Source organism: Acinonyx jubatus, chromosome D4 (assembly GCF_027475565.1).
Source record: "Acinonyx jubatus isolate Ajub_Pintada_27869175 chromosome D4, VMU_Ajub_asm_v1.0, whole genome shotgun sequence".
In the NCBI taxonomy this organism is placed as follows: Eukaryota; Metazoa; Chordata; class Mammalia; order Carnivora; family Felidae; genus Acinonyx; species Acinonyx jubatus.
In genome coordinates this window covers 43,369,453-43,393,897 of record NC_069391.1, presented here as the reverse complement: position 1 = coordinate 43,393,897, position 24,445 = coordinate 43,369,453, and the positions used below count along the sequence as shown (strand labels likewise).

General features: G+C 43.1%; 1 protein-coding gene across 3 annotated transcripts in view; it reads left to right on the top strand.

The window, feature by feature from the left end:
* TEK (TEK receptor tyrosine kinase) overlaps nt 1-24,049 on the top strand; it is a 105,190-nt gene extending 81,141 nt beyond the window's left edge. For 2 of the 3 annotated variants that reach the window (XM_027039255.2, XM_027039253.2), the window contains 11 exons: nt 3,575-3,874; nt 5,764-5,918; nt 7,427-7,637; nt 10,041-10,151; nt 12,412-12,602; nt 13,145-13,258; nt 18,134-18,204; nt 19,265-19,305; nt 20,236-20,332; nt 22,150-22,249; nt 23,044-24,049. In XM_027039255.2, coding sequence (XP_026895056.2) covers nt 3,575-3,874; nt 5,764-5,918; nt 7,427-7,637; nt 10,041-10,151; nt 12,412-12,602; nt 13,145-13,258; nt 18,134-18,204; nt 19,265-19,305; nt 20,236-20,332; nt 22,150-22,249; nt 23,044-23,118 — 1,466 coding nt within the window. In that variant the 3' untranslated portion in view covers nt 23,119-24,049. The remainder of the gene's footprint in view (nt 1-3,574; nt 3,875-5,763; nt 5,919-7,426; nt 7,638-10,040; nt 10,152-12,411; nt 12,603-13,144; nt 13,259-18,133; nt 18,205-19,264; nt 19,306-20,235; nt 20,333-22,149; nt 22,250-23,043) is intronic. The other variant, XM_027039254.2, reaches the window with a different exon arrangement.
* The last annotated feature ends 396 nt before the right edge of the window (nt 24,050-24,445 follow it).

The window sequence follows — 24,445 nt, the reverse complement described above, 5'->3', positions numbered from 1 at the left end:
GTCTTTAAAATTTAGGGATGTTATTTTGGTGTGTTTTTAAAAAATGTTTTATTTTAGTTTTGAAAAAGAGAGAGAGGGAGGGAGGGAACAAGCAGGGGAAGGGCAGAAAGAGAGGGAGACATAGAATCCAAAGCAGGCTCCTGGCTCTGAGTTGTCAACACAGAGCCTGACACGGGGCTGAAACCCACAAACGGCGAGATCATGACCTGAGCCAAAGTCAGACATCTAACTGACTGAGCCACCCAGGTGCCCCTATTTTGGTGTATTTTAATCTTTTTAGTTTTAGTCTTATTTATTCACATATAGCAAGCTAATGGTCACAATGCCATACTTTGAGTAGTCACAGCCTAGCAATTTCATCTGGTCCAAGTGTAAGGGGTGGAATGAATTAAATTTCGCCTATGGCCCCAAACGTATGTAAAAATAATACATGTGTGTAATTTTTTTTGCATACGTATATGCAGAGTATATCATTTGACTTAACAATTACTTTGTAAGGAAATTAGAATAGGAATTGTCATCACATTTAACAAATGAGGAACCTGAAGCAAAGGAAGGTAAGCAACTTGACCAAAGTTATTAAGCAAGTAAATCGTGGGGTTAGGACTCGAAATTGCATATTTTAATTCTATGTTTTGTTTGTTTTTACTAAACCGGGATACCCATTAGTCTCTTTGGAGGGGCAATGAACAATTGCAAAAAGAGATCGCTTCTTGGAGAAGTTCATTTTGCAGTCATATCCCGCTTGTAAATTGTTTGGTTAGCTTTTCCTAAAGTGTTTTAAAATTGACTTTAGAACCTACCTAGTGAAACTGCAAAAATGTAGATGGCTGGATTCAGACTCACTGCATCTAAATCACAGGTCCACTAAGCTAGTTCAAAGGGTGACTTCTTTCAGGCATAATGTGGATAAATTGGTAGATGTAAATTTGTGCTTTTTAGTTGGCATTAAAATTAGCAGGTGTCTGCAAGGCACTGCTTCTTTTTGTGACAGGTTTAGATCTACCGCTGGTTTATCAAGTTGAATATTTTTTTGAGGCACCACTATATAAAAGTTAATCATGTGTTAATAGTAGTCTGAAAATGGTAAGAATCCAAATATTCTGTCATCTCCTTATGGGAAGGAAGATTATTCTATATTTTTGTAAAAATATACAAAATCTTGGTAGTGGAGGCAAAGGAAGTTAAGACATACTGTTGATGAATCAACTGTGGTTTGGGACATAGAAAATGACCATCAGATTTGGAAGGCCCCAAATCCAATATTTAATCCTCATAAATTGCCACAGTTACCAAAGGAGTATGATCAACGTCATGGAAAGAGGCAATTTAGAATGCAGAAGAATCTCTGAGAATTCAGGATAGAAAGAATATACCTGAAGACATTTCTTGAAGGTTCTGTTTTGCTTCTAAGCAGTATATGGGGAAAGACAGTAATATATGGGGTGAAGTCGCCGGGGTCTTTTACTTACTTACTGGGACCAGTACAAGTCCTTTCATTTTCAAAGTCCATCTCTAAAACTGGATAATAAAAATCTCAGCACTACTCATAGCCACCTATGTGGTTATGAGGGTCAAGAGGGAACCTGCATATGGAAACACCTTGTCAACAGCCTCACAGATGGAAGGTATAATTGATATCAGGGGCAAGACCTTGGATTCCTTCTTCCCTGGGGTCATACAGAGTCACTCTATTGTATAGAGTCAGCGACTTACCTCTTGCAGGAGTCCTTTACCAGACAGAAGGTTGAGTGAAAATGTAGGGACAATTCTGTGCCTATCATCTTCACATCTGGAAAACCTCAGAACCTCTCTTTCTCATCCTCCCCCCAAGTAGAATGTGATCTCTATTTTCCCTAAATCCCAGTAGCATTTTGTCTGTTAAGTCCTTGACACATTTTCTTATGTATACACTGACTTGTTACTGCTCCATAAATACATTTAGGGCAAGGATAGGCTTTTTGGGAAAGTGGCTAAGATGATTGACTATGGAGTCAGACTGCCAGGAGTTGAATCCTATTTCTTCTACACAATATCTATATGACCTTGGTCAAGTCACTTTACCTCTCTGGGACTGAATTTTTATAAGATTGTTAGGAAGAGGAGATGAGTTACTGTATGGAAGAGCCTATATAAATGTCACCTCTCATAATCTTTCTGTTCTCCCCAGCATCAAAAACAGTATAATATATGTTTGTGGGTAACAGAATTTGAAGTCTTATTTTAATGCAAGCATGAGCAAATATGTGATATATGTGTTGACGTTTTTCCTGGCTTATGCTATTTTGTCATGTCTTCTGGAGTCCACTTCCAATTGATTGGAATTACCATCTGAGAAAACATCTATTTGCCATTTATGTTTTTAAAAAAATTTATTTCTTGTTTAATTTACATCCAAGTTAGTTAGCATATGGTGCAACAGTGATTTCAGGAATAGATTCCTTAATGCCTCTTACCCATTTAGCCCAACCCCTCTGACAATCCTCTGTTTGTTCTCTATATTTAAGAGGATTTTATGTTTTGTCCCCCTCCCTCCCTGTTTTTATATTATTTTTGCTTCCCTTCCCTTATGTTCATTTGTTTTGTATCTTAAAGTCCTCATATGAGTGAAGTCATATGAATTTTGTCTTTCTCTAATTTCGCTTAGCATAATACCCTCCAGTTCCATCCACATATTTGCAAATGGCAAGATTTCATTCTTTTTGTTTGCCCAGTAATACTCCATTGTATGTATATACGCCATCTCTTCTTTATCCATTCATCCATCAATGGACGTTTGGGCTCTTTCCATACATTTGCTATTGTTGATAGTGCTGCTGTAAACATTGGGGTGCATGTGCCCCTTTGAAACAGTATACCTGTACCCCTTGGATAAATACCTAGTAGTGCATTTGCTGGGTTGTAGGGTAGTTCTATTTTTAATTTTTTGAGGAACCTCCATACTGTTTTCCAGAGTGGCTGCACCAGCTTGCATTCCCACCAACAATGCAAAAGAGATCCTTTTTCTCCGCATCCTCGCCAACATCTGTTGTTGCCTGAGTTGTTAATGTTAGCCATTCTGACAGATGTGAGGTGGTATCTCATTGTGATTTGTTTTTCCCTGATGATGAACGATGTGGAGCATTTTTTCATGTGTCGGTTGGCCATCTGGGTGTCTTTGGAGAAGTGTCTACTCATGTCTTTTGCCCATTTCTTCACTGGATTATTTGTTTTTTGGGTGTTGAGTTTGATCCGTTCTTTATAGATTTTGGATACTATCCCTTTATCTGATATGTCATTTGCACATATCTTCTCCCATTCCGTCAGTTGCCTTTTAGTTTTGCTGATTGTTTCCTTTGCTGTGCAGAAGCTTTTTATTTTGATGAGGTCCCAGTAGTTCATTTTTGCTTTTGCTTCCCTTGCCTCCAGAGACGTGTTGAATAAGAAGTTGCTGCAGGCAGGGTCAAAGAGGTTCTTTCCTGCTTTCTGCCATTCATGGTTTATGAACTGACATTAAGTATCTCTTAAGAACATAATAATCTAAATGATGATAGTGTATCCTAAGTGAATTAAATTTTTTTTTTTTAATTTCTAGTTCTCCCTCCTCAACCAGAAAACATTAAGATTTCTAACATCACAGACTCCTCAGCCATGATCTCTTGGACAATCTTGGATGGCTATTCTATTTCTTCTATTATCATCCGTTACAAGGTTCAGGGCAAGAATGAAGACCAGCACATCGATGTGAAGATCAAGAATGCCACCATTACCCAGTATCACCTCAAGGGCCTAGAGCCTGAAACAGCTTACCAGGTGGACATTTTTGCAGAGAACAACATAGGGTCAAGCAACCCAACCTTTTCTCATGAACTGATGACCCTTTCTAAATCTCAAGGTTGGTAGAGTGGACAGGTATTTACATAGGATTATTTCTGGAGATGATTGGGAAAGCCCCATTATCTTAAGATATTTACCTGATATGTACGTCATGTGACATAACTCATTTGTCCAAATAGGCTTCACCATCTCTAGATAGGTTCTTAAAATGAAAATGCCCCTGGGAAGGAATCCTTGTTGATCCATTTTCTTTTGTTAAGCCTTAGACTAAATTATCCCATCACACTCCCTATCCAGCAGTGGAAGCTCTGAAGAATATGAATTTGATTCCATGGAAAATGAATGTGGAACCTGCTTAGTGGAGGCAGGCCTACGCTGGTGCTTCAGTGGGAGGCTCCAAGAACCAACACCATTCTTTCTCAAATGAACTCCTCTTTTAGCTTGGATGACACTATACTATTCTGAGGGTTTTTTTTTTTTCTTTCACTGTTTGGATCCAAGTTATAATGTCTCCACATCCACCACTAACCCCCACTCTAGTGAGAGTAAACTCTTCGAGACAGATGGAGGTCCCTCAGAGTGCCAAGCACAGGATGCCCAGGGTTTGTGATTGATAACACCTGTTGAACATAGTTAAGTGAACAAAAGGGACTCAGGAAGGGGATTGGGGGCTGCAGCTCCTGGAGCATCCTCCCTTTGAATTCTGTCTGCAACCGTACCTCCCAGCCCTCTGCCCTGTACCACAAGTGTGAGGGAACATAGAGTGATATTAGATGGAAATTTTGGAAGATTTATATAATCTGGACTAAGGTTTTTTTTTTTTTTTTTTTTTTTACAGAAAATCTTATAGTAGTAAAAACTTCTTGGTTTCGAGGGCTACCTAGGGCTTAAGAAATAAAATGAAACATGGGTATTTTCAGTGCTGATTATTTGGAATATTTTTGAAATGTTAAAGGAATTATGAGTCTACCAATTATAGAGAATTGGAGTTTTCAGATGGCACTCTTAATAAATGCATTACTTTTATAATTTTTTGTGTTTTGGTAAAATGTGTACAGGTCCTAAATCCAAGCTCTACAAAAATACAAGCAAAAAAATAAAAAAAAAAAGACATAACAAAACAACAAAATTCTCACTATTCTATTCCAGACTTGTTTTTATGCACCCATGAGTAGAGATAGAAGGAAGGAAAGAGATAATCACAAAAGAATACTTGTAAGAAGATGGGGTGATGCTCTACATACTGTTTTTCATAAAAATATATTGCATTTAATTTTATTTGAGTTTAAGGGAAAGAGATGGAAAGATTAGACCATAATCTTTAAGTTCATTTTGACCTGAGCCCTGAATTTAATGGTTTTTCTCTTCTGTCTCTCCCTCCTTCCCCTCCTCCTTTCCTTCATTCTCCCATTGGTATTCTCAGATTTTCTCTATCAGTTTTTTATATAAGAAAAAAAAAAAGCAAAATACCTTATAGACTCTAAACTCAGCATCTTAGAACAAGAGAGATTTTCTAGGTGGGGAAATTATTCAGGGGAACTTTAGCACTTTCCCAAAGTCCTACATCTAGTTAGTCATTCTCACTATTGCTTGACAATGTGCAGTTGCTTGGGACTCTACTTGGAAGTAAAAGTTGGATAAATGATGAGATTCATAATTAATAATTATATAATAATCAGCACTTTGTGTTTTTTGGTGTTTTTTTTGTTTGTTTTGTTGTTGCTTTTGTTTTTGTTTTTTTTTTAGGTCTTATAAAAAGTCAGACTGTGAGTCATTCCTCTCCATTGAGTTTCAGAACATATGAATGAGTAGCCCAAGGTCCCATAGCAATTAGGTGGCAGAGTCAGGGCTACCATGATATTTCTGTTTCCCTGTGATGTCTACCATAGATGGTCTTGCCCTATCTCTCCAAAACTAACCCTACTGCTTCTCCTGTGTTCTGCGCAGCACCAGCGGACCTTGGAGGTGGGAAAATGCTGCTTATAGCCATCCTTGGCTCGGCAGGAATGACCTGCCTGACGGTGCTGTTGGCCTTCCTGATCATGTTGCAACTGAAGAGGGCAAATGTCCAAAGGAGAATGGCCCAAGCTTTCCAAAACGTGGTAGTGTCTCATCTTCCTACTAACTAATAAGTACAAGTCTGCATGAATGCAGAACCTTCACTTGAAAGATGTGGACCAGGAAATTTACTTCTAAAGCCAGTATTTTCCTTAGCCAGGCCTCATCTTCTCTTTGACTTCCGTTATGAAATGGGAGATAAACAGCATGACTATATAATTCGTTATCCAACCTGGAACAATTATGAGAGTGAAAAGGTTGCTCTTAGTAATTATTCAGGAAACCAGGGCTAAAACAGGCCCTAACGAAGTGAGCTGTATGGTCATCCTAATGATAAGTCACCAGGGAGACTAATCTTGCAGTATGAAGAACTGAACACTGTTGGTAAGGAAGGACATGAGTGTAACCAGACCTCAGTGTCATGGGTAATGATGTATTGTGCTAGACATTTCCTATTTCCAGTTCCCATTTTCGACTTTTAGTATCTCCCACAATCTTATTATCCCATATACATTGTGTCTGTAATATATGTGAATTGTATGTACTTGTGTGTATCTCCATTCCTTTGTATCCTTCAGTCTGCAGTCATAGTTCATAATACCTGGCACTGCATCATTCTTTCGCCTAGACATTTTGATCAGTAACCAGAGTTTACAAAATCATACTTGACCAATATGTACCCTGTTTGATTCCTTTGGTTTTACTAGAGCCTGAATGTTTTTCTAGTGTGTGGTTTTAAGCTCTGTAAAATGAACTTGCACCCAGCTTTATCAATGCCATGTATAAAACATTGAGTACAGCTACACATTCTAGATAAGGTATACCTTCATGTCCACAGATCCCTGAGCTTCCCCTCTATGGAGGACAAGGGGAGCTTTGCTATCTGACTCCATGCCAGAGGTGGCTCAACTCAAGCTGCTCCTGGAGAGAAAGGGCCAGCAAGGGGGCCGGGAGCACTGGAGCTCCTATGATATTGGTGCCTTGTCATTATACATGCCAGCCTCTCAAACTCAGGAGAAAAGGTGATGCTGTGTTGGGCTTTGCTGTAAGCCTCTGTCATCCTGGGGTCTGAATCTGCTCCAGAGTGGGCTCAAGAAGTTCTCAGATTTAGGATAAGCCAGAGCGAGTGAGTTAGAGTCCAGAATAGACCAAGACTATGTAATAAAAGCTCTCATGGAGGCATGGCCTCTTACTGTCCCAGATAGGATCTCTGTGTTCTTTTCCAAACCAAAACTAAGTACCTGCTTATTTCAAAGCTCAGTAGAAACTCAATGTGACTAACTCAGGGATGTGCCATCCTGTGGCATCCCTGCTCTAATTCTCCCCTGCCTTGCTGTCTGCAGACATTGCTAATTGATTGCAGAATACCTTCCCCCAATGCCTGGAAGTGTCCCATGAAGCTGTAGACAGTCTGTTAGATGAAACCTATTTCCATCTCCATCCCAGAATTAGTTTCTTGTTTCACTTGGTATGGATACAAACCAGGAGTATTTATGCATGTCAGAATTATGAAAAATCCTGACATAAAACCTTTAAAAAATTATTTCTCCAGAGGGAAGAGCCAGTTGTGCAGTTCAACTCAGGAACTTTGGCCCTGAACAGGAAGGCCAAAAACAACCCAGATCCTACAATTTATCCAGTGCTTGACTGGAATGACATCAAATTTCAAGATGTGATCGGGGAGGGTAACTTTGGCCAGGTTCTTAAGGCGCGCATCAAGAAGGATGGCTTACGGATGGACGCTGCCATCAAGAGAATGAAAGGTCAGTGCTTGGCCACATCAAGTCAGCATTTCACTCGGGAGGGGAGACAACTTGACTTCCTGTTGAATCTTTCCTCTATTCTCTTACATTATTTAAACAGAAAATTGGCATGGTGTCAGATATAGCTGTTCAGTGCAACTGCAGGTGATATTTCCTTTGAGGTCAGCTGGTGACAGGGTCAGGACATAAACATGAAGGCATGAGCTGTTTAAATGCCACTGTCTTGTTGTGATGTGAGAATACAGATTCCCTGTCACACACTGCTCATTGTGGGGGAGGACTGTTGTTTCTCTTACTGCAGTGGTTCTCAAAATTGAGCATGCATCACAATCGTCTGAAAGCCTTGTTAGAAGCAGACTGTTGGGGTCCACCTTGGTTTCTGACTCAGTAAGTCTGGAGCAGGGCCAGAGGATTTGTATTTCTAAATAAATCACAGGTGATGCTGATGCTGAGGGTTTGGAGGCCACATTTTGCAAACCACTGTCTTCATGGATTATCTGCATCAAAATTCCTGGAGACGTTAGCAATGCATCTACTTGGCTTCTCCCACTGTTGGATCTACAGTATTTGAGTTTCTGGGGCGACACATGAGAATCTGTGTTCTCAACAAGCATGCTCCTTGCTTCTTCTGTACCCTCAAGTTTGAAAACCATTGATCTAAGGTCACAAGAATGAGGTATTTTCCAGTTGTCTTCGTCTCAAGACCGCTTGGTGCCTACCCATCTAACAAGATGGCTAATACACATCTTCTGAGAAAGCTGAATGTCTAGCTCACTGTCTGTACTAGCTGTATTCTCTTCTGTGTGAAGCGGCAGGTAATGCACATGGCTTGATTGAGAAGCTGCATTGTGGCTTCTAGAGCATCTGGGCTTGGAAAGCTGTGTGTCAGAACAGGGAATGTAATTAACTACTTCTGTGGGTCACCTTCACCGTGTGGGCTCTCTAAGGCTGCTGCTGGGTTTTCCTTTCTGACAGCAGTATTGAGCGCAAGGGGGGAATTAACTTGTTCTTTGCAGCAGGTTGATAGAAAACAAATAAAATAAAACAAATAAAATACTGTCAATGCCTAGAGATAGTAGTATATTTCAAATACACACGTACACATGTACACACACAATCTTGCTTAGCATCCAGAAATGTCTTTTCTGTTTTGATACTTTAGTTACAGGGAGTTTTGGGGAATAGTAAGGATAGTATGAGAAGAAAGGATATAGAATTTTGTAAAATCAGGGCTTTTAAAGTCTGATCTGAGCCTGATGGTCCCATGCCCATGTGAAGAGGTAAAATAGCTTAATGGGGTACCAGGGCAGAAAATGTCTGCAGGGAGAATGATGCATCCAAAGGAAGACAGATACTGAAGTAGGGGACAAGGTCATTATAAAGAACTTCATTTTAAATATGCTTCCAAGGCATTAAACCTCGGGCTTCTTATGGTATGAACAGGGTATCTGATTTGGGATTGCCTACTAGCTAGTTTTGTGTGTACCCTTAGCCCATATGAAACATTCCTGTAATTTCCAAGCATGTTCAGGTAGGCACAGGGCCACCAGCACCAACTGGCCACCCCTTCCTCCCTTTCCTACCCAACATTATTTTTCAAAGAACCATAATAGCGCTCTGTCACCAATCAAGGCTGATCAGTTTGTGCATCAGCCAGAGAGAGCTTTCCCTTCAGCCTGGTTGGTACCTGGTGGTTCTTCCTCTGATCCAAGTGGTAACCGAGAGACAGGACGAAAAGAATAGAAACAGATGTAGTTCAGTTTCCTGACCATCAAGCAACTTCCATAGAAATGCCGTTGGATTTGAGGTGTTTTTTGTTTGTTTGTTTGTTTGTTTTTTTAGCAGGACTGATTTGTGGGAAAGCAGGTTAAAAGTATTATGATAAAGGAAGGTGTGTGCATTCCCGGTGTTGTTGTACTGAAACTTTGGTTCTGCTCCTCAGCATATGCGTTGCTGGACAGTGGCTTCAGCTAGAATAGCTGGAGTCTAAATAGAGGCTGCTCCATCTCTACCAAATCATCTCACTGGGCATTTGAGAGCTTAAACAAGAAAACTTGAGAACAGTGGTTCTCAACCAGGGGTGGTTTGCCCCTTGGGGGACGTTCAGCAATGTCTGGATACACTTTTGGTTGGGCCGCTGGTATCTGGGGGGGGGGGTGGGGTAGAGGCCAGAGATGCTGCTGAACATCCTACTATGCAGAGGACAGCCCCGCAACAACAGAGGTTTCCGCCCAAAGTATCAATGGTACCAAGTACTCTTCCTAGAGTAATGTCTGATTTCTATACAGTTTTCCAGACCTGATGGTGACTAAGTGCCTCTGAAGGTCCTATGTAGTGGGAGGGGATAGTTGTTTCTAAAGAGGTCTAACAGCCAGGGATCACAACTCTTGACTTAATTCCCAGAATATGCCTCCAAAGATGACCACAGGGACTTCGCTGGGGAACTGGAGGTTCTCTGTAAACTTGGCCACCACCCAAACATCATCAATCTCTTGGGAGCGTGTGAACATCGCGGTAAGATGCTCTTTTCCTGTCTTTCCTGCCAGAATTTTTGTTTAAAACAGGCACATTCCATATTGAAATTAGTAAATATAACAATCTTAAGAGTGCTACCCATTTTTTTTTTAAAGTTGCAGTTTAATTCTGAATGTCTGGTCCTATTTATAGATTGTAATGAGACTTGGGATATTTTTTGGAGGTAGGTCCCAGGCTGGATCTTTTGCCTTCTGGTGTGGTTCACCCATTAATGCTCATAGGTACCCGTGGTTGCTGCACATTGCCATCCTTGCTGATTCAGGGATTCCCTCAGCTACTATTGCTAGGGTTTGGGGGAGCCTTCAGCATCAGGAAGAGTGAAGTGCATTGGCTCTTCTGAGTTGCCTATCTTATTTCCTCCAAACCCAAGACACTGATACTCTGAATGTTAAATCCATGAATGCCAACAACCTATTGTAATAGAAAAGCATTGGTAATGGCTAGGATAAAATAATAGTAATAAACTTATATCTGATAGAACTTCATTTTTTCCCCCAAACAATTATGGGTACAGTTATGGTGGAGCTCTACAACTATCCTATGTTGTACATACTCTTAAAGGTCCACTTATATTATTTAGATATAACTAAGTACTTCTATGGGTTTACTTCAGCATCCTACCTGGGTTTATAATTCTGAATCTGTGCTTAAATTTATGCTTAATTATGATTAATTCCTCATGGAAAAGTTTGATCCCACAAAAAAGCTCCACACAGTAATTATTTCCAAACTTGACAACCTCTTGTTGACTCTGAGGCACAAACACCAACAATAGAAGAGAGACTACTTCCTTTTCCTCAATTTATTAAACTAAAAATACTGGGGCTTCAAACAATATATCATTCTGTGATCCAATAGGGTGTAATTCTGAAAGCTAGATCATGTCCCTTAGGTTCAATAATGAAGTAATGACATTTATTTTTCAGCTATTTCCTGAAAACAGTGGTCAGCATGGGACAGCAGTAAATGAAAGTTTAAAAAAAGTAACCACTGCCAACAGAAAAATGTGTATCTTTTAAATTTTTGCTCTGTCATCACCTTAGCACATAACTGGTTGGCTCTTAAAATTTATAGTTCAGTGAGGAAGTGAGAAAGCATTGAGGCGTATCTTGCCTTACAGTGCTACATGCTACAGTACTAGGCTTTTTTTTTTTTTTACACCAGAATTTCAATTTCTTAGAATGTCTCTGAAGTTAAAATTCATTCGACATTTTAAATGTAAAAAATGGTATACCAAAAATTTTACCTTTAAAAGACAGTAAAACCACTCTACTTTTCATTGACTCAAAAGATCAATGTTTTTGTGAAAGAAGATTAATTTTATCAAAAAAAAAAAAAAAAGAAAGGAAAACAATTTGGGAATAGGCGAAGACAATGGACCATAATTTCTTCTAGTACCTATTGTTTTATTTGTCTAAGTTTGAGTTTTCTGATTTCTCTAAGCAAAATGCAGTCTCTGACCTCAGACTCTGCGAACCTAATGAGCAAGACAGTGACGTAGCGGGAACCTTAGGGGAGCAGTAGAAGGAGGAAGCAGAGAGTTGCCTTGTACGGGTCCTTCTGCCATGGACACTTACTCTTTTTTTTCTTTTTTTAAAATAACCTCAAGAAAAGTTAGAGACAGACTGGAATAACATGCCTGGCTCACGTTAGTTCTCCATCAATACTGAATAAAAAAATAACAGGTGATGCAGACTAGCTGTCCTAGATCTTCTGGAGGCAAATCTTACTGAGTAGGTGCGGGCCTTCAGGAAGCCTCCATGTTAGTCCACGTGTGGTAGGCGGGAGGGGGTGGGAAAGAGGGGACCCTGAGTTTGAGCATGGTGCCCTGTAAGCATGGCAGGAACGTGAAACTTCTCTCGGTCCTGTTGTCAGTGTTCTCAAGGTTGGTACCACTAGATGTATTGCTTTTTTTTTTTTTTCCTTGTTAATGTTTATTTATTTATTTTGAGAGAGAGCACAAGCAGAGGAGGAACAGAGAGAAGGAGAGAGAATCCCAAGCAGGCTCTGTGCTCATCGTGCAGAGCCTGACACAGGGCTCGAACTCATGAACCGTGAGAGCATGACCTGAGCCCAAATCAAGAATTGGACACTTAACTGACTGAGCCACCCAGGTGCCCCAACGTGTTGCTTTTAGATACTAAATTTTACAAGCCATTCCCGAGACCCTAGCACACCTTTGAAATCTCAGAGCTGTTGAGGGCCACTGAGAAGGTGGTGTCTCTCCCTTTCCCCACAGGCTACCTGTACCTGGCCATTGAATACGCTCCCCACGGAAACCTCCTGGACTTCCTGCGCAAGAGCCGAGTACTGGAGACCGATCCCGCCTTTGCCATTGCCAACAGCACCGCCTCCACGCTGTCCTCCCAGCAGCTTCTCCATTTTGCAGCAGATGTGGCCCGTGGCATGGACTACTTGAGCCAGAAACAGGTGTGTGGTGAGGACCTTGCTTTGGACATCTTTCCTTTGAAATTCTCTCTGGACTCAGGGTTGAGCTAAATTTATACATTTTTCTAGTCAACTTCCCCCCTTTAATTCCTCTTATGATTGTCCTAATTTTAATCTCTTTGTTACTATTCTGTTTACATAGAAGTTAATGCCAGACACTGACAAGAACTGTATTTAGTGAATCTCAGCATGTGTATTTGATGAGGAGGCTGAACTGATCTTAGCTTCATTTGGATCCAAATAATGCATGATAGCAGAGGACTTGGACTGCAGCAGGAAGATTTAATGACCTGGGTTTTTTTTTTTTCTTTTCTTTCTTTTTTTCTTCTTGTTTTTCCCCCTGAAATGCTTCTCCCAAAACATGATGGGTCATTTGGCCAAATCCACTGAGGATATTAGAGAGGAACTTTAAGGGAATTGGGTTCCTCTCTTCTCTATTTCCCAAAGGTCTGACCGCAGTGGCCTTGTGCCAGCAGAATGAAGTGAAAAAAGCAAACGATGTTTTTTTTTTCTTTAAATTTCAGTTTATCCACAGGGATCTGGCTGCCAGGAACATTTTAGTTGGTGAAAACTATGTAGCCAAAATAGCAGATTTTGGATTGTCCCGAGGTCAAGAAGTATATGTGAAGAAGACAATGGTAAGTTCAGAACACAGACACGGAGGACATCCTCCCTAGGACACCCTCCTTCTCCCGATGGCCCTTCTCTTGGATGCCATTGTTCTTTGGTGACTCAGGCATCTGGCTGGGTACCCCAGTAGGTAGTGCCCTGGCCAGGCAAACATCCTTTCTGAGGTTTGATTGCTAAAATGACTGAAGGCTCTGTATTTGCCACTGAAGAAGCCACTGTCACATGTGGCCAAGTGATTGAACATGCAAGCCTCATGGTACAGGGGTCAGTCTACATCCAGGCAGGACCCCTAAGTGTCTCACTCAGAAACCTCTGAGGAGCTCCCTCAAACCCCTTTCAGGTATAGCAAACATAGGAGGGACAAAAAAGACATTTAACATACTTTCCAAATCTAAAGGAAAGAAATTAATAAGGTTCCTACCTCACAAAGAGGCTCTATAGAGAAATCCCTAACTTCTAAGGCCACAGAAGATTTCCCTCTTTGCCAAAAGTTCTCCACTCCCTCTCCAAGCCTACGTCGAATCCACATTCTGCTGATGACACCTCCTCTCCCAAACAGTAACATTTAATCTTCAAGTAAAGATCCCAGGAGAACCTCACCATGGAAGGAGAGAAGCTGGACTCAGTCAGCTTTCGTTGCCTGTCATAGCTCCCTGGAAATGCCCCTTCCTTCCGGGGATGTGACAACAACATGGCGCCACCCTCTGCTTTCCCAGGGTGGGCTGGCACGTTCAGGGCCTTGGAGCTAACAAATCCTGCATCATCACATGTGTTTGGTGGCTCTACCCCAGTGGTATGGCTCCCCCTTTCCCAGGTCTGGTGGACATTACTCTGGCTAAGATTTCCTGGGAATCCTGCGGTTTTCACACGGTCCCTTTGCTTTTGTGGGTAACAATTGCCTCGGCAAGGCTCAGGCTTCTGTAGTTACCCTCTTTTTAAGGTTCTTTTTAAAAAAAATGCTTATTTTACTGACTGACAAGATAACAGAAACAATATTCAAGAATGTTTTGAAAAGGAAATGACCCACAGTTCACTACCTTAACACATTTTATTTTTCATTTTTTACTTCTTGCCTTGCACAAACATACATATTTTTATATAGCTACTATCACAGTGAACATAACTATTTTGGATCTTTCCAGTTCCCTTTCTGATAAGGGTTTGAGGTGGGGCCTCTTTGGCTCTTAGAGACCTCACACACATCCAGTGGGGTCTAGGATGCTTATCAACATCAACACCTTCCAGAAGGCTTGGGCGCCTCCCTGAGGGTTGACTCCCAGGCACACAACACTTTTTTCTCTAAGCTTTTCTGAATTTGCCTCACTCGAAGCAGATGTTTCTCAGCAGAGGGGCGGGGCTTGTCTTAAAGAAGCAGGACCCACCACTCACCCATTTACTCCTTCTCCCCCTAGGCCACCTGAAGCTTGCTATCTCCCTCACAGAGAACCTTTCCTTGCTTCTCTTTGGTGTTTGGGGGCTGTGGTGCCCGGAGTGAGGGGGTGGAGGCACTGACATAATTTAGCCCCACAACCTACATATTTTATTTGGATGCTGTCCTCAGATGCCCGGGGAGAATGATGGTTTGCTTGGCATTTCATAAAGGGCAGTGATTTCTGCAGTCTTGGAGAGCTCAAGAGGAATGCTTAGGGGGCAGAGCACTTAGATGGGTTAGAACGTAACTGTGTCTGCTGGAAGTGGCTGGGAGAAGTGTCCTGCAGCAGCATGGGGTCTGGGAGGAAAGACATTAGCCCTCAGGCACCGGAAAGGAGAGGGAATGGAGGGAAGCCAGCTCCCTGCAAGAGGGGTGCAGTGTGGCAAGTTACCACCAGAGGGCAGAGTGGCTACTGTCTCTGGACTATTGTTTAAATCTGAGATTTTGCACTCCAGCTGCCCCTCAGAATCATCTGGGGAGCTTTCAAAAAATACTGATGCTGAGTCCTACTGCTTAAATACTATATAAATACTTAAATACTCTCATTCTGTTGTCCTGGGGTGGGGCTCCTACATCAGTTTGTGGTTGGTTGGTTGTTTTTTTTTTATTAAAAAAATTTTTTTTTCAACGTTTATTTATTTTTGGGACAGAGAGAGACAGAGCATGAACAGGGGAGGGGCAGAGAGAGAGGGAGACACAGAATCGGAAACAGGCTCCAGGCTCCGAGCCATCAGCCCAGAGCCCGACGCGGGGCTCGAACTCACGGACCGCGAGATCGTGACCTGGCTGAAGTCGGACGCTTAACCGACTGCGCCACCCAGGCGCCCCTGTTTGTTTTTTTTGTTTAAGTCCCCCAGGCGATGCTAATATTGGAAGTGTTGCAAGCTAACATACTAAGTGATTTGGGGCTTTATTACCATTGATAGATGCATCCCCTCTCATCAATGTCTTTATGACTGTAGTGTTTCATGTCTGTGCTAGGTTTGGGGGTGACATAAATTGGGACAGCCTCCACCTTTAAGTAGCTCAGATGCATAATAAATAACAGTTCATTAATAATGAAAAACAGTTGATTAATAATGAAAAGCAGTTGATAAGTGCTGACGGCAAAGAAAGCACAGAGGAGAAATGCACATGGGGACACAGAGGAAGCGCACTGAACTGAGCCTGTGGGCAATCAAGAAGGGCTCCGTGGAGGAGGCTAACTCTTGTGTTTTACAAATGTTAAATAGATATGGGAGATATGAGAATGAATTGGAGGGTGCAGTACATGTAAAAGCCTAGAGACAAAGGAAGGTAGGAAACATTTGGGGGACAAGTAATTCAATATGGCTGGAGCATAATGCAAAAAAGAGGGAGAGTTACAATTCAAGATGGGAGGAGGAATCAAGGATAAGGTCTTTTATTTATTTATTTTTTTTAAGTTTATTTTTGAGAGAGAGAGAGGGGCAGGGGTGGAGGGGAAAAGAGAGAGAAAGGAAGAGGATCTGAAGCAGGCCCTACACTGAGATCAGCGAGCCCTATGTGGAGCCAGAACCCACAAGATCATGACCTGAGCTGAAGTCAGACTCTTAACCAATTGGGCCAACCACACGCCCCACAGGGATGTCGTTTTATTGAAGATTTTTGAATTCCAGCTAAAAATTTTGGACTCATCTAAGGAATTAAGATCTTGGGACAATAAGGACATGGAAGAACTTTTTAAAAAAGGAACCACGTGTTTGGATTTGCCATTTTGAGCCATTAATCTGGCTGTGGTGCAGAGAACGGATCCTTAGGGACTGAACCTCTAAAGCAAGAAGATCAATTAAGAGGTTGTCATCAGGTAACAGATGATGGTGGCCTGAACCCAGGTGGGAGAGCAGGAGTGACAGATTGAAATGGACAGACCCAAAAGAAATCAAACAAGAATAATAAAGTGCACGTGGAAATTAGTAATTTGGAGGCATGAGGTCAGAAGCTAGCAGGTACATAAAAGCAAAGACAAGACAGAAAATGTCGATGACTCTTTCCATTCCTGTGGAGGGGGGAAAAGGCTAGAATAACAGGTGTGCCTGGAGGTGAGGTGGGCATGGAGTGAATATTGGGGAGCACAAGAGGTAGGTTTGCAAAGGGGTAGTTTTATAACTGAATCTTAAAGTACCAATCAGGACTTAGGGTCAGAACGGGCTTCAGAATATCTCTACTTCACAAAGACCTAGGAGACAGTGGCACCTTTAGGACTAGAGTTGGGGCCCAGGGCATGGCTGATCTCAAGATGATCTCAAGATGGGTCTGGGAGAATGCCTTCTCCTATTTCAGGGGAACTGAGAAGACCCCCAAATACTCTTGATGTTGTCTTACTTCCTGGCTTGCTGCAGCTGAAATGCTGCTGTTAGAGCTTGACAAATCCCTGGGGGAGAAGTCCCTCTCAGTAGGGCTTATATGATTCCTGGGGTTGATGGGAAGGGAGCCCAAAATCACAGCGAAACTAGGAATAAAACTTAGAAGCCAAAGTTCCCCATGTCCAGTCATTTTCCCCAGGCTGGACTTAAAGAAATGGGGACAACTTTGGGGCGCCTGGGTGGCTCAGTCAGTTGAGCGTCTGACTTCAGCTCAGGTCATGATCTTGTGGTCTGTAGGTCTGAGCCCTGCATCCGGCTCTGTGCTGACAGCTCGGAGCCTAGAGCCTGCTTTGGATTCAGTCTCTCCCTCTCTCTGCCCCTCCCCCACCCACAGTCTGTTTCTGTCTCTCAAAAATGAATCAACGCAAAAAGAAAAAAAAAAAAGGGACAACCTGGGTGGAGTCAGCACTTAGCCCCCCAAGGGCAAATGATTGTGTGTCATCCCATCTTCAAACCCACTGTAAACTGCATTGATGAGAGGTTATATCCTCCTCCCCCACTAATGTGTATGCACAATGTTCCCTTTGGTCGGAAAGGCTCTTCTCTCCCCGACCCACCTGAGGACACCTACACATACAGAACCGAGCTCACGTGTCCCCTTGTCTGAAAGTCCTCCCCGTCTCTTCCAGGCGTGGGTGGCCACCTCATATCACCTGAGACTTTCCCACACTACACTTTGATTCTCCGTTTCCCTGCTGCCTCTCTCCCTTTTCAAAGCTCTGAGTGCCTCTGAGAGCCACAAAGTGAATCAATGAAATGCCTACCAAAAATGCACATGCCCATCCACACACACATACCCACACATGTTATTTTTCTTTATACAAAACAGTGGTAGGGACTCCTTGAGGTCAGCGGGGTTTATACTCCTTGCACATCTTTGGATTTGAGAACGCTCTTGTACATGGGACATACACAAACAGCAGCTCCTGACTGTGCTGTATCTTACATGTGGGGAATCCCAAACACACTTCCCTGTGGGCTTGAGTGAACCACAGCTCCGGGCAAGCTGTGTGCCTGGGGAAGGGTCCCTGTTGTGCCTAAGTGGCATCTCACTTTGTTCTCTCCAGGGAAGGCTCCCGGTGCGCTGGATGGCAATCGAGTCGCTAAATTACAGCGTGTATACAACCAACAGTGATGTGTGAGTAAGCCTTTTATTGTTGAGGGATTTTTTTTTTTCTCCCAGAAAAATAAGCATCTGACAGAGTCTTAAAGCAAAGTAGGACTGCTATGTCCATCTGTGGAACAAAAGTAGTCAGTAAGCCTGAGAAATAAATTTGGAGTCTATGAAATAAGCCTCAGAGTAGACAGTATTCAGGGTGTAATGTAAGATCCCTGGTGACAGACTGTAGGTGTCCTTCTGCCCGTCAAGGAGAAGTGGTGAATTCTCCATCTCCAGGGGAGCAAGGGGCATATGGAGCATTCCTGCTGCTCCACTTCCCAGACTGACCTCAGCATACAGGACCCAGAACAGTGAGGGGCAGTTCACAATAGCTGCTGGGGGTCATATGTGGCTGGGGAAAAAGGCAGGCCAGATCAAGGGCCCATGTCTGCTCACAGCCAAGAGAGACAAGTCTCAGGCTGGTGGTGAAGGAAGGGCTGGGAGTGAAACTTAGACCATCTCTGCTCCCCCCCCCCCCCCCCCCCCATTGACGGGAGGAAACACTTAGGCCCCGAGGCTTGAGATGACTTGTCCAGGGAGTTTAGCTTATGCCGGGGGAAGGGCAGGGGGCTGGCAAGCACTGCTTCCTCACTGCGTGCAAGGTGCCTTTTGTATGTTCTCTTCCATCGTCTCTGCATAACTTTGAGGCGGCAATTGGTGTTCCCACTTGCCGAAGACACGAAGAGGCCTCCAGAGGTTCAGTAACTTGTCCCAGGTGACACGAGTATCAGGCGGCCGAGCCTGGATTTAAGTCCCGTCTGTTGGCTTAGAATTGCACCTGCTTTCCCCAGTACCAGCTCATGTTCTCCACCTAAAGTGAGTGGACGTTCTCACACGTTTCCCTAACGTTTCCCCATTAGGATCCTTCCCTTGGCCTAAGAGGAGGTCAGCACAGGCCACGTACAAGACCCTGTCCTGGGGAGCACACATTTAACATTTCCTTTTCTGGCAAAGCATCAGTCACCCTGACTTTTGAGGCAGGAGATTGACGGGTCAACCTGTTTGTTAATTATTGGTTTCCCTACTGTGTCTCCTGCAGATGGTCCTATGGAGTGCTCCTATGGGAGATCGTTAGCTTAGGTGAGTATCTATGTTTATCTACTAGGCGAGACTCCAGGCAATGGGAGTGGACCCCTCCCATTCTCCCTCACTGTGGGATCCCACGGGTGCCATCTTTCTGGGGCACCACTAGATGGGACTGGGACATAGAACTTGATGGGTTTCCATGTATGAGTGTGTTTAGTCCCATGTTTCTCTTTTTGAGAGCCCTGTGTCTAATGTCATATTTAGTACTAACAACCTGGTGGCTGTGAACTTCATCATAGGTTGTCTTTGTTTGTACAGAGGTGTCACAGAACTGTTATAAGTTCACTTCTACAACTTTAAGATGATATGTTACACAGCCGTGAAAAGTCATTTTTGAAGACCATTTAATAGCATGTGAAAACATGCAGGCCAAAACCCAGAAACTTCCTTACATGGTGATCCCATTTTATAAATGTTATACATGTTACACATGAAAAACCTGGAAGGAGTCTGCAGGAGAGCACTACAAATATTGCTTGCTTGCTTCATGCGTTTTTGTATTTTCCAAGTTTTCTATATTAAATATGTATGTTTTAGAATTAAAATTGGGCAGTACCGATTATAGATAAAATCGGAATTGTATAAACCCGACCGAGGACTTCCAAATAGGACAAAGATACATCCCATTAGTACAGTAGAGGACTCGTGTGCAGGTGAACTCAGGGAAGAGAAACAGTGCGGGAAACAAGGAACCGCCTTCTGGATCTGTCTGCCGACGAATGGCCACACTGTCATGCAGTTTGGGGCTTATGTCCAGCTGTGATGTGTGGTGGGTTTGCTCAGACAGGAAGATCATGCTGATTTTGCGTCTTCTCTTGACACACCCTGTCTCTATCCCAGTCTCTGGGCTTGAGGGGCCTGGGGCAGGAGACGCTGTGCTCCACCCCAGAGGGGCTCAGGGCAACCCGGTTTCCTGTCTTGCAGGTGGCACTCCTTACTGCGGGATGACATGTGCAGAGCTGTACGAGAAGCTGCCCCAGGGCTACAGACTGGAGAAGCCTCTAAACTGTGATGACGAAGTGTAAGTCAGCCTGGGGCCATTTAAACAAATGTCTATTCAGGGGTGCCTGGGTGGCTCAGTCGGTTAAGCATCCAACTGTGGCTCAGGTCGTGATCTCACGGCTTGTGGGTTCGAGCCCTGCATCCGGATCTGTGCTGACAGCTCAGAGCCTGCTTCAGATTTCATGTCTCCCTCTCTCTCTCTGCCCCTCCCCCGCTTGCACTCTGTCTCTTCCTCTCAAAAAGAAGTAAACATTACAAAAAAAATTAAAAAGTCTACTTTGAGAGAGAGAGTGAGTGGAGGGGGTACAGAGAGAGAGGGAGAGAGAATCCCAAGCAGGTTCCACACTGTTAGCGCAGAGCCTGACACGGGGCTTAATCTCACAAACTGAAACATGATAATCTGAGCTGAAATTGAGTCAGACACTTAACCAAATGAGCCACCCAGGCGCCCCGCACCTTAGGGCCATTTTATCTTAACCTTCCTCTGTGTGTTTCTTGGACAGACTGATACTAATGAAGGGGGTACCTGATTCATACACACATGCGTGTATGTATACCTGTACATGCACACACATTGAGATCCTACATACTGCCCCCCCCCTCCAAAAAAGAAGGGGAGTTCCTTAAACTAATACCATTCTGTAATGGGCAGGGAATTGAGAGCTTCCTAGGCACAGAAATCCAGGAGGAATTTAAGGTGATGATTATCAGGAAGGTTGAAATGAAAGGCAAAAAATGCAGAAAGGATCTGAAATCAATTCATTAGACTCTTCATGAGTAAATGCATGAAACCTTGAGACTAACTTTGGGGACAGAGATTTTAGGCTGTGATAGTAGGAAGATTTTTTTTTTTTTTTTTTGGTCATAGAATCTTGCTTCTGCAAGGATTGTTTTCTAGGAGTAAGAATTATACCCAGGGGAAGAATGATTAGCTTTTGTGAAACCACCATTCTCAAAACTGAGTTAGCTGCTGCCTAACTGGCATGATGTGAAAGCACAAGGCTCTAGGTTCAGCAAAGAATTTATTGTCCAAACTGAGCCATTTCTAAGAAAGAGTGCTATTAATTATGGTACTGAAACAAGAGGCCATAAACCTAGACCATGCTAGGTTGATAGCCTTCTGTGCACATAAGGTTCCCCTGAGGCATTTGTTCCCAGTGTGAAAATTTGAGCCCAGTCAGACATTGGTTCTGTAGCCCTGGGGCGAGGGGGGAGGGCACTGCCAGGAATCTGCATTTTAATAACGCAAGTGGTTCTGACCACATTTGGGAGAGTACTGTCTTAGACCAGTGCTTCCCAGCCTTTGCTCATGCACGTGCAAGAGGTAAAGAAGTGATAGAAGGGGGAAGGAGTTCTGTGGTCACCTTGGGAAATTCCATGTTAAGTCAGGTTAAACAGGTTTTTTGTTTAAATGGCAAGACTTCTCAAGAGTTTGCTCTGCTAATCCCTAAGAGGGAGATGCAGTGTGGAAGTTGGCAAATTTATTAGAGTATGGAGCCATTTTTTTTTTAAATAACTAACATTTTGATAGACACAGTATTCCAAGGGACATGCTGCCCTAGACACATGACTCAGTTCTTTCCAGATAATCAGAAGAGGTGAGACCAAGATCCTGCAGGAATGGTACTCAGGGGAGGCACTAGATTTGCTGGCAGAAGAAAGGGGGTCTTGAGGGAGGTGGGAGGCTGGATCGAAACTCAGTGCTGTACCCTGTGCTGCCAGTCAAGTGTAATGACCATGTGTTGAAGGTCTACTTTCTTTGTTTTCCATACCCCACACCGGGCCATGCCCAGGACTGAAGCACAGAGTTAACTGGCTAACTCTTTGTTTCCAAAGGTATGATCTAATGAGACAGTGCTGGCGGGAGAAGCCTTATGAGAGGCCGTCATTTGCCCAGATATTGGTGTCCTTAAACAGGATGTTAGAAGAACGCAAGGTGAGCATGGGGCTCAGGGCAGGCTCTTGAGTCAGAACTCCTCATGTGCCCTGTATGGTTAAAAAAAATGGCTGATACAAGTCACCAAGTACTTCTGGGCATAGCCCTTGGTATTAGAGGGACATAAAAGATGTGGCCGCTAACTCTGAGCAAGTTACAATTTCAGAGGTGGTAAGATTTCTATAAAAGAGAGTCACATGTGGTAGAACAGATAGAATTAGCTTGTGAGCCTCATGAGTAATGTGGCCTGATCCTTCAATTTTATAGAAGAAATATACACAAAGAGGTGAAAGTGATGTGTCCAAGGACACACAGCCAGTAGTAGTGGAGCCTGGTGTCCAGTTTCTGTGGGGAGGGGCAGGAAGTCTATCAAAATGTCCAGCAGGTGGTCAGCTATACTGATCTGAGGTTGAAAAGGCAAGTCTAGGTTAAGGAAATGGATGGCAGGTTACCACAATGCAAGTGGTAATTAAACCAGAGATGGGGGGGTGGGAAGGGCGGTCACCCACAGGGATGGGGACAGAGAAAGTATCTGTAGAGAATGGGACATCTCCGGAGGGACAGCAGAGAGTGGCCTGGAGAGAGAGACAGAGTGAAATCTTACCTGCTGAGGTCGAGGGATGCATTTCAGGAAGAAAGTTGTCAAATACAACATGGGAACTTAAGACAGAAAAATGTCCCCCAGGTACCTAGTCCTTGAACCATATGAAGGGAGCTGGGGTATGACTGTAAGTGCCACGTGCAGAGGCAGTACCGGGGGAGCCTGTGTCTCTGACCCATTCTTGCTCTTGTAGACTTACGTGAACACCACACTTTATGAGAAGTTTGCCTACGCAGGGATCGACTGCTCGGCTGAGGAGGCAGCCTAGGACCAAGCCCACCCGCCTGTATGTTCTGTCTCCCCTCCACTGGCATGAAGACCCTTGATGCCAAGCAAGCCAGCAAGACTGTGCCAAGAGAGGTGACCTAGAACATAAACATGTACATATATTGCTGTGTGTCTGGGACTTTACCACAAAAACCCGTGTGTGTGAATCTATAGTACACTTTGACTCTCATAGGACTGTATATACTGTTTCGAGTAATAATGTGCTGAAATCAGAATGCCTGTTTGTGGTTTCATATGCAATAATATATTTTTCTAAAAATATGGACTTTACAGGAAGGTGTGTGAGTACAATTACTATAATGCATAACTCATTATCATCCTAGGTATTTTTGATATTTACCTTCATAGTGAATGCTATAAAATCTTTGGCTCTGTAGAAGAAAGATCTTGTTAGTAAACCTAACACCGGCCCTGATAGCCTGGGTAAGAAAAGTGGGGGAAATAGGTTAGTTCTATCAGGATAGAGGTTAACATCTAAAAGAGATCCTGCTGTCCATCTCTTAACTTTCTCCCTCATGTATAGAAGCCATCCCACTTTCACTTGGTCATTTGTCAACTTCGTCATGTGTTTCCAGACCCCACCAGTCAATCCAGAATGCTAACACCTAAAAGTAAGCTTAAATCTCATTCCATACAAGTCTAAGAATCTTTAGAGAAGTACAAGTTTGATAAATTAATGAGATTTGGTTTTAGTTTCTCTGGTAACATGGATTTGTGTGTTTTAAGAAACTGAAGTAGGAAGCCTGGAGTTCCACTTGGAAGACATGCGACATTTGTATCAACTGAACATCCCTACATGTATTACACGTTGTAAAGTTTCAGTGTTGATCAGTTGTGAGTTTACAGTTTATACCGTAGGCACATGTTGCACTGAGGTCATACAGTAAGTGAATAAATGTCTTGCCTACCCACTTTTCGTCCGGGAATGTTTCTCATAGGTATTGACAAACATCTTTATTATACTTTAAAGTTATCCTCCTTGAACTTGTCAGTAAGATCCATGTAGAGCAGCAGGTGGGTACGCGGCCAGACAGGGGCTCGCAAGCTCCCAGAATTGGAAACATCTAGAAGTGTTGTGTCTAGTTCATTTTCTTGCCAGGGCCATATACCTCCAACTGAGAACTTAAATGAAGAGCCCTTGATAATGAGTCCCAATAGTTTCTTTTGCTTTTTACCCAAATGCTGTAGAGATACTCCTGACAACTGCTAGCTTGAATGTATAGTATGTGGAAATGAACCACAACAAGGATGATCTGAAAATGTAAATAAGACCTTCACATTTTTCATATGGCTTTGGAACAAACGTT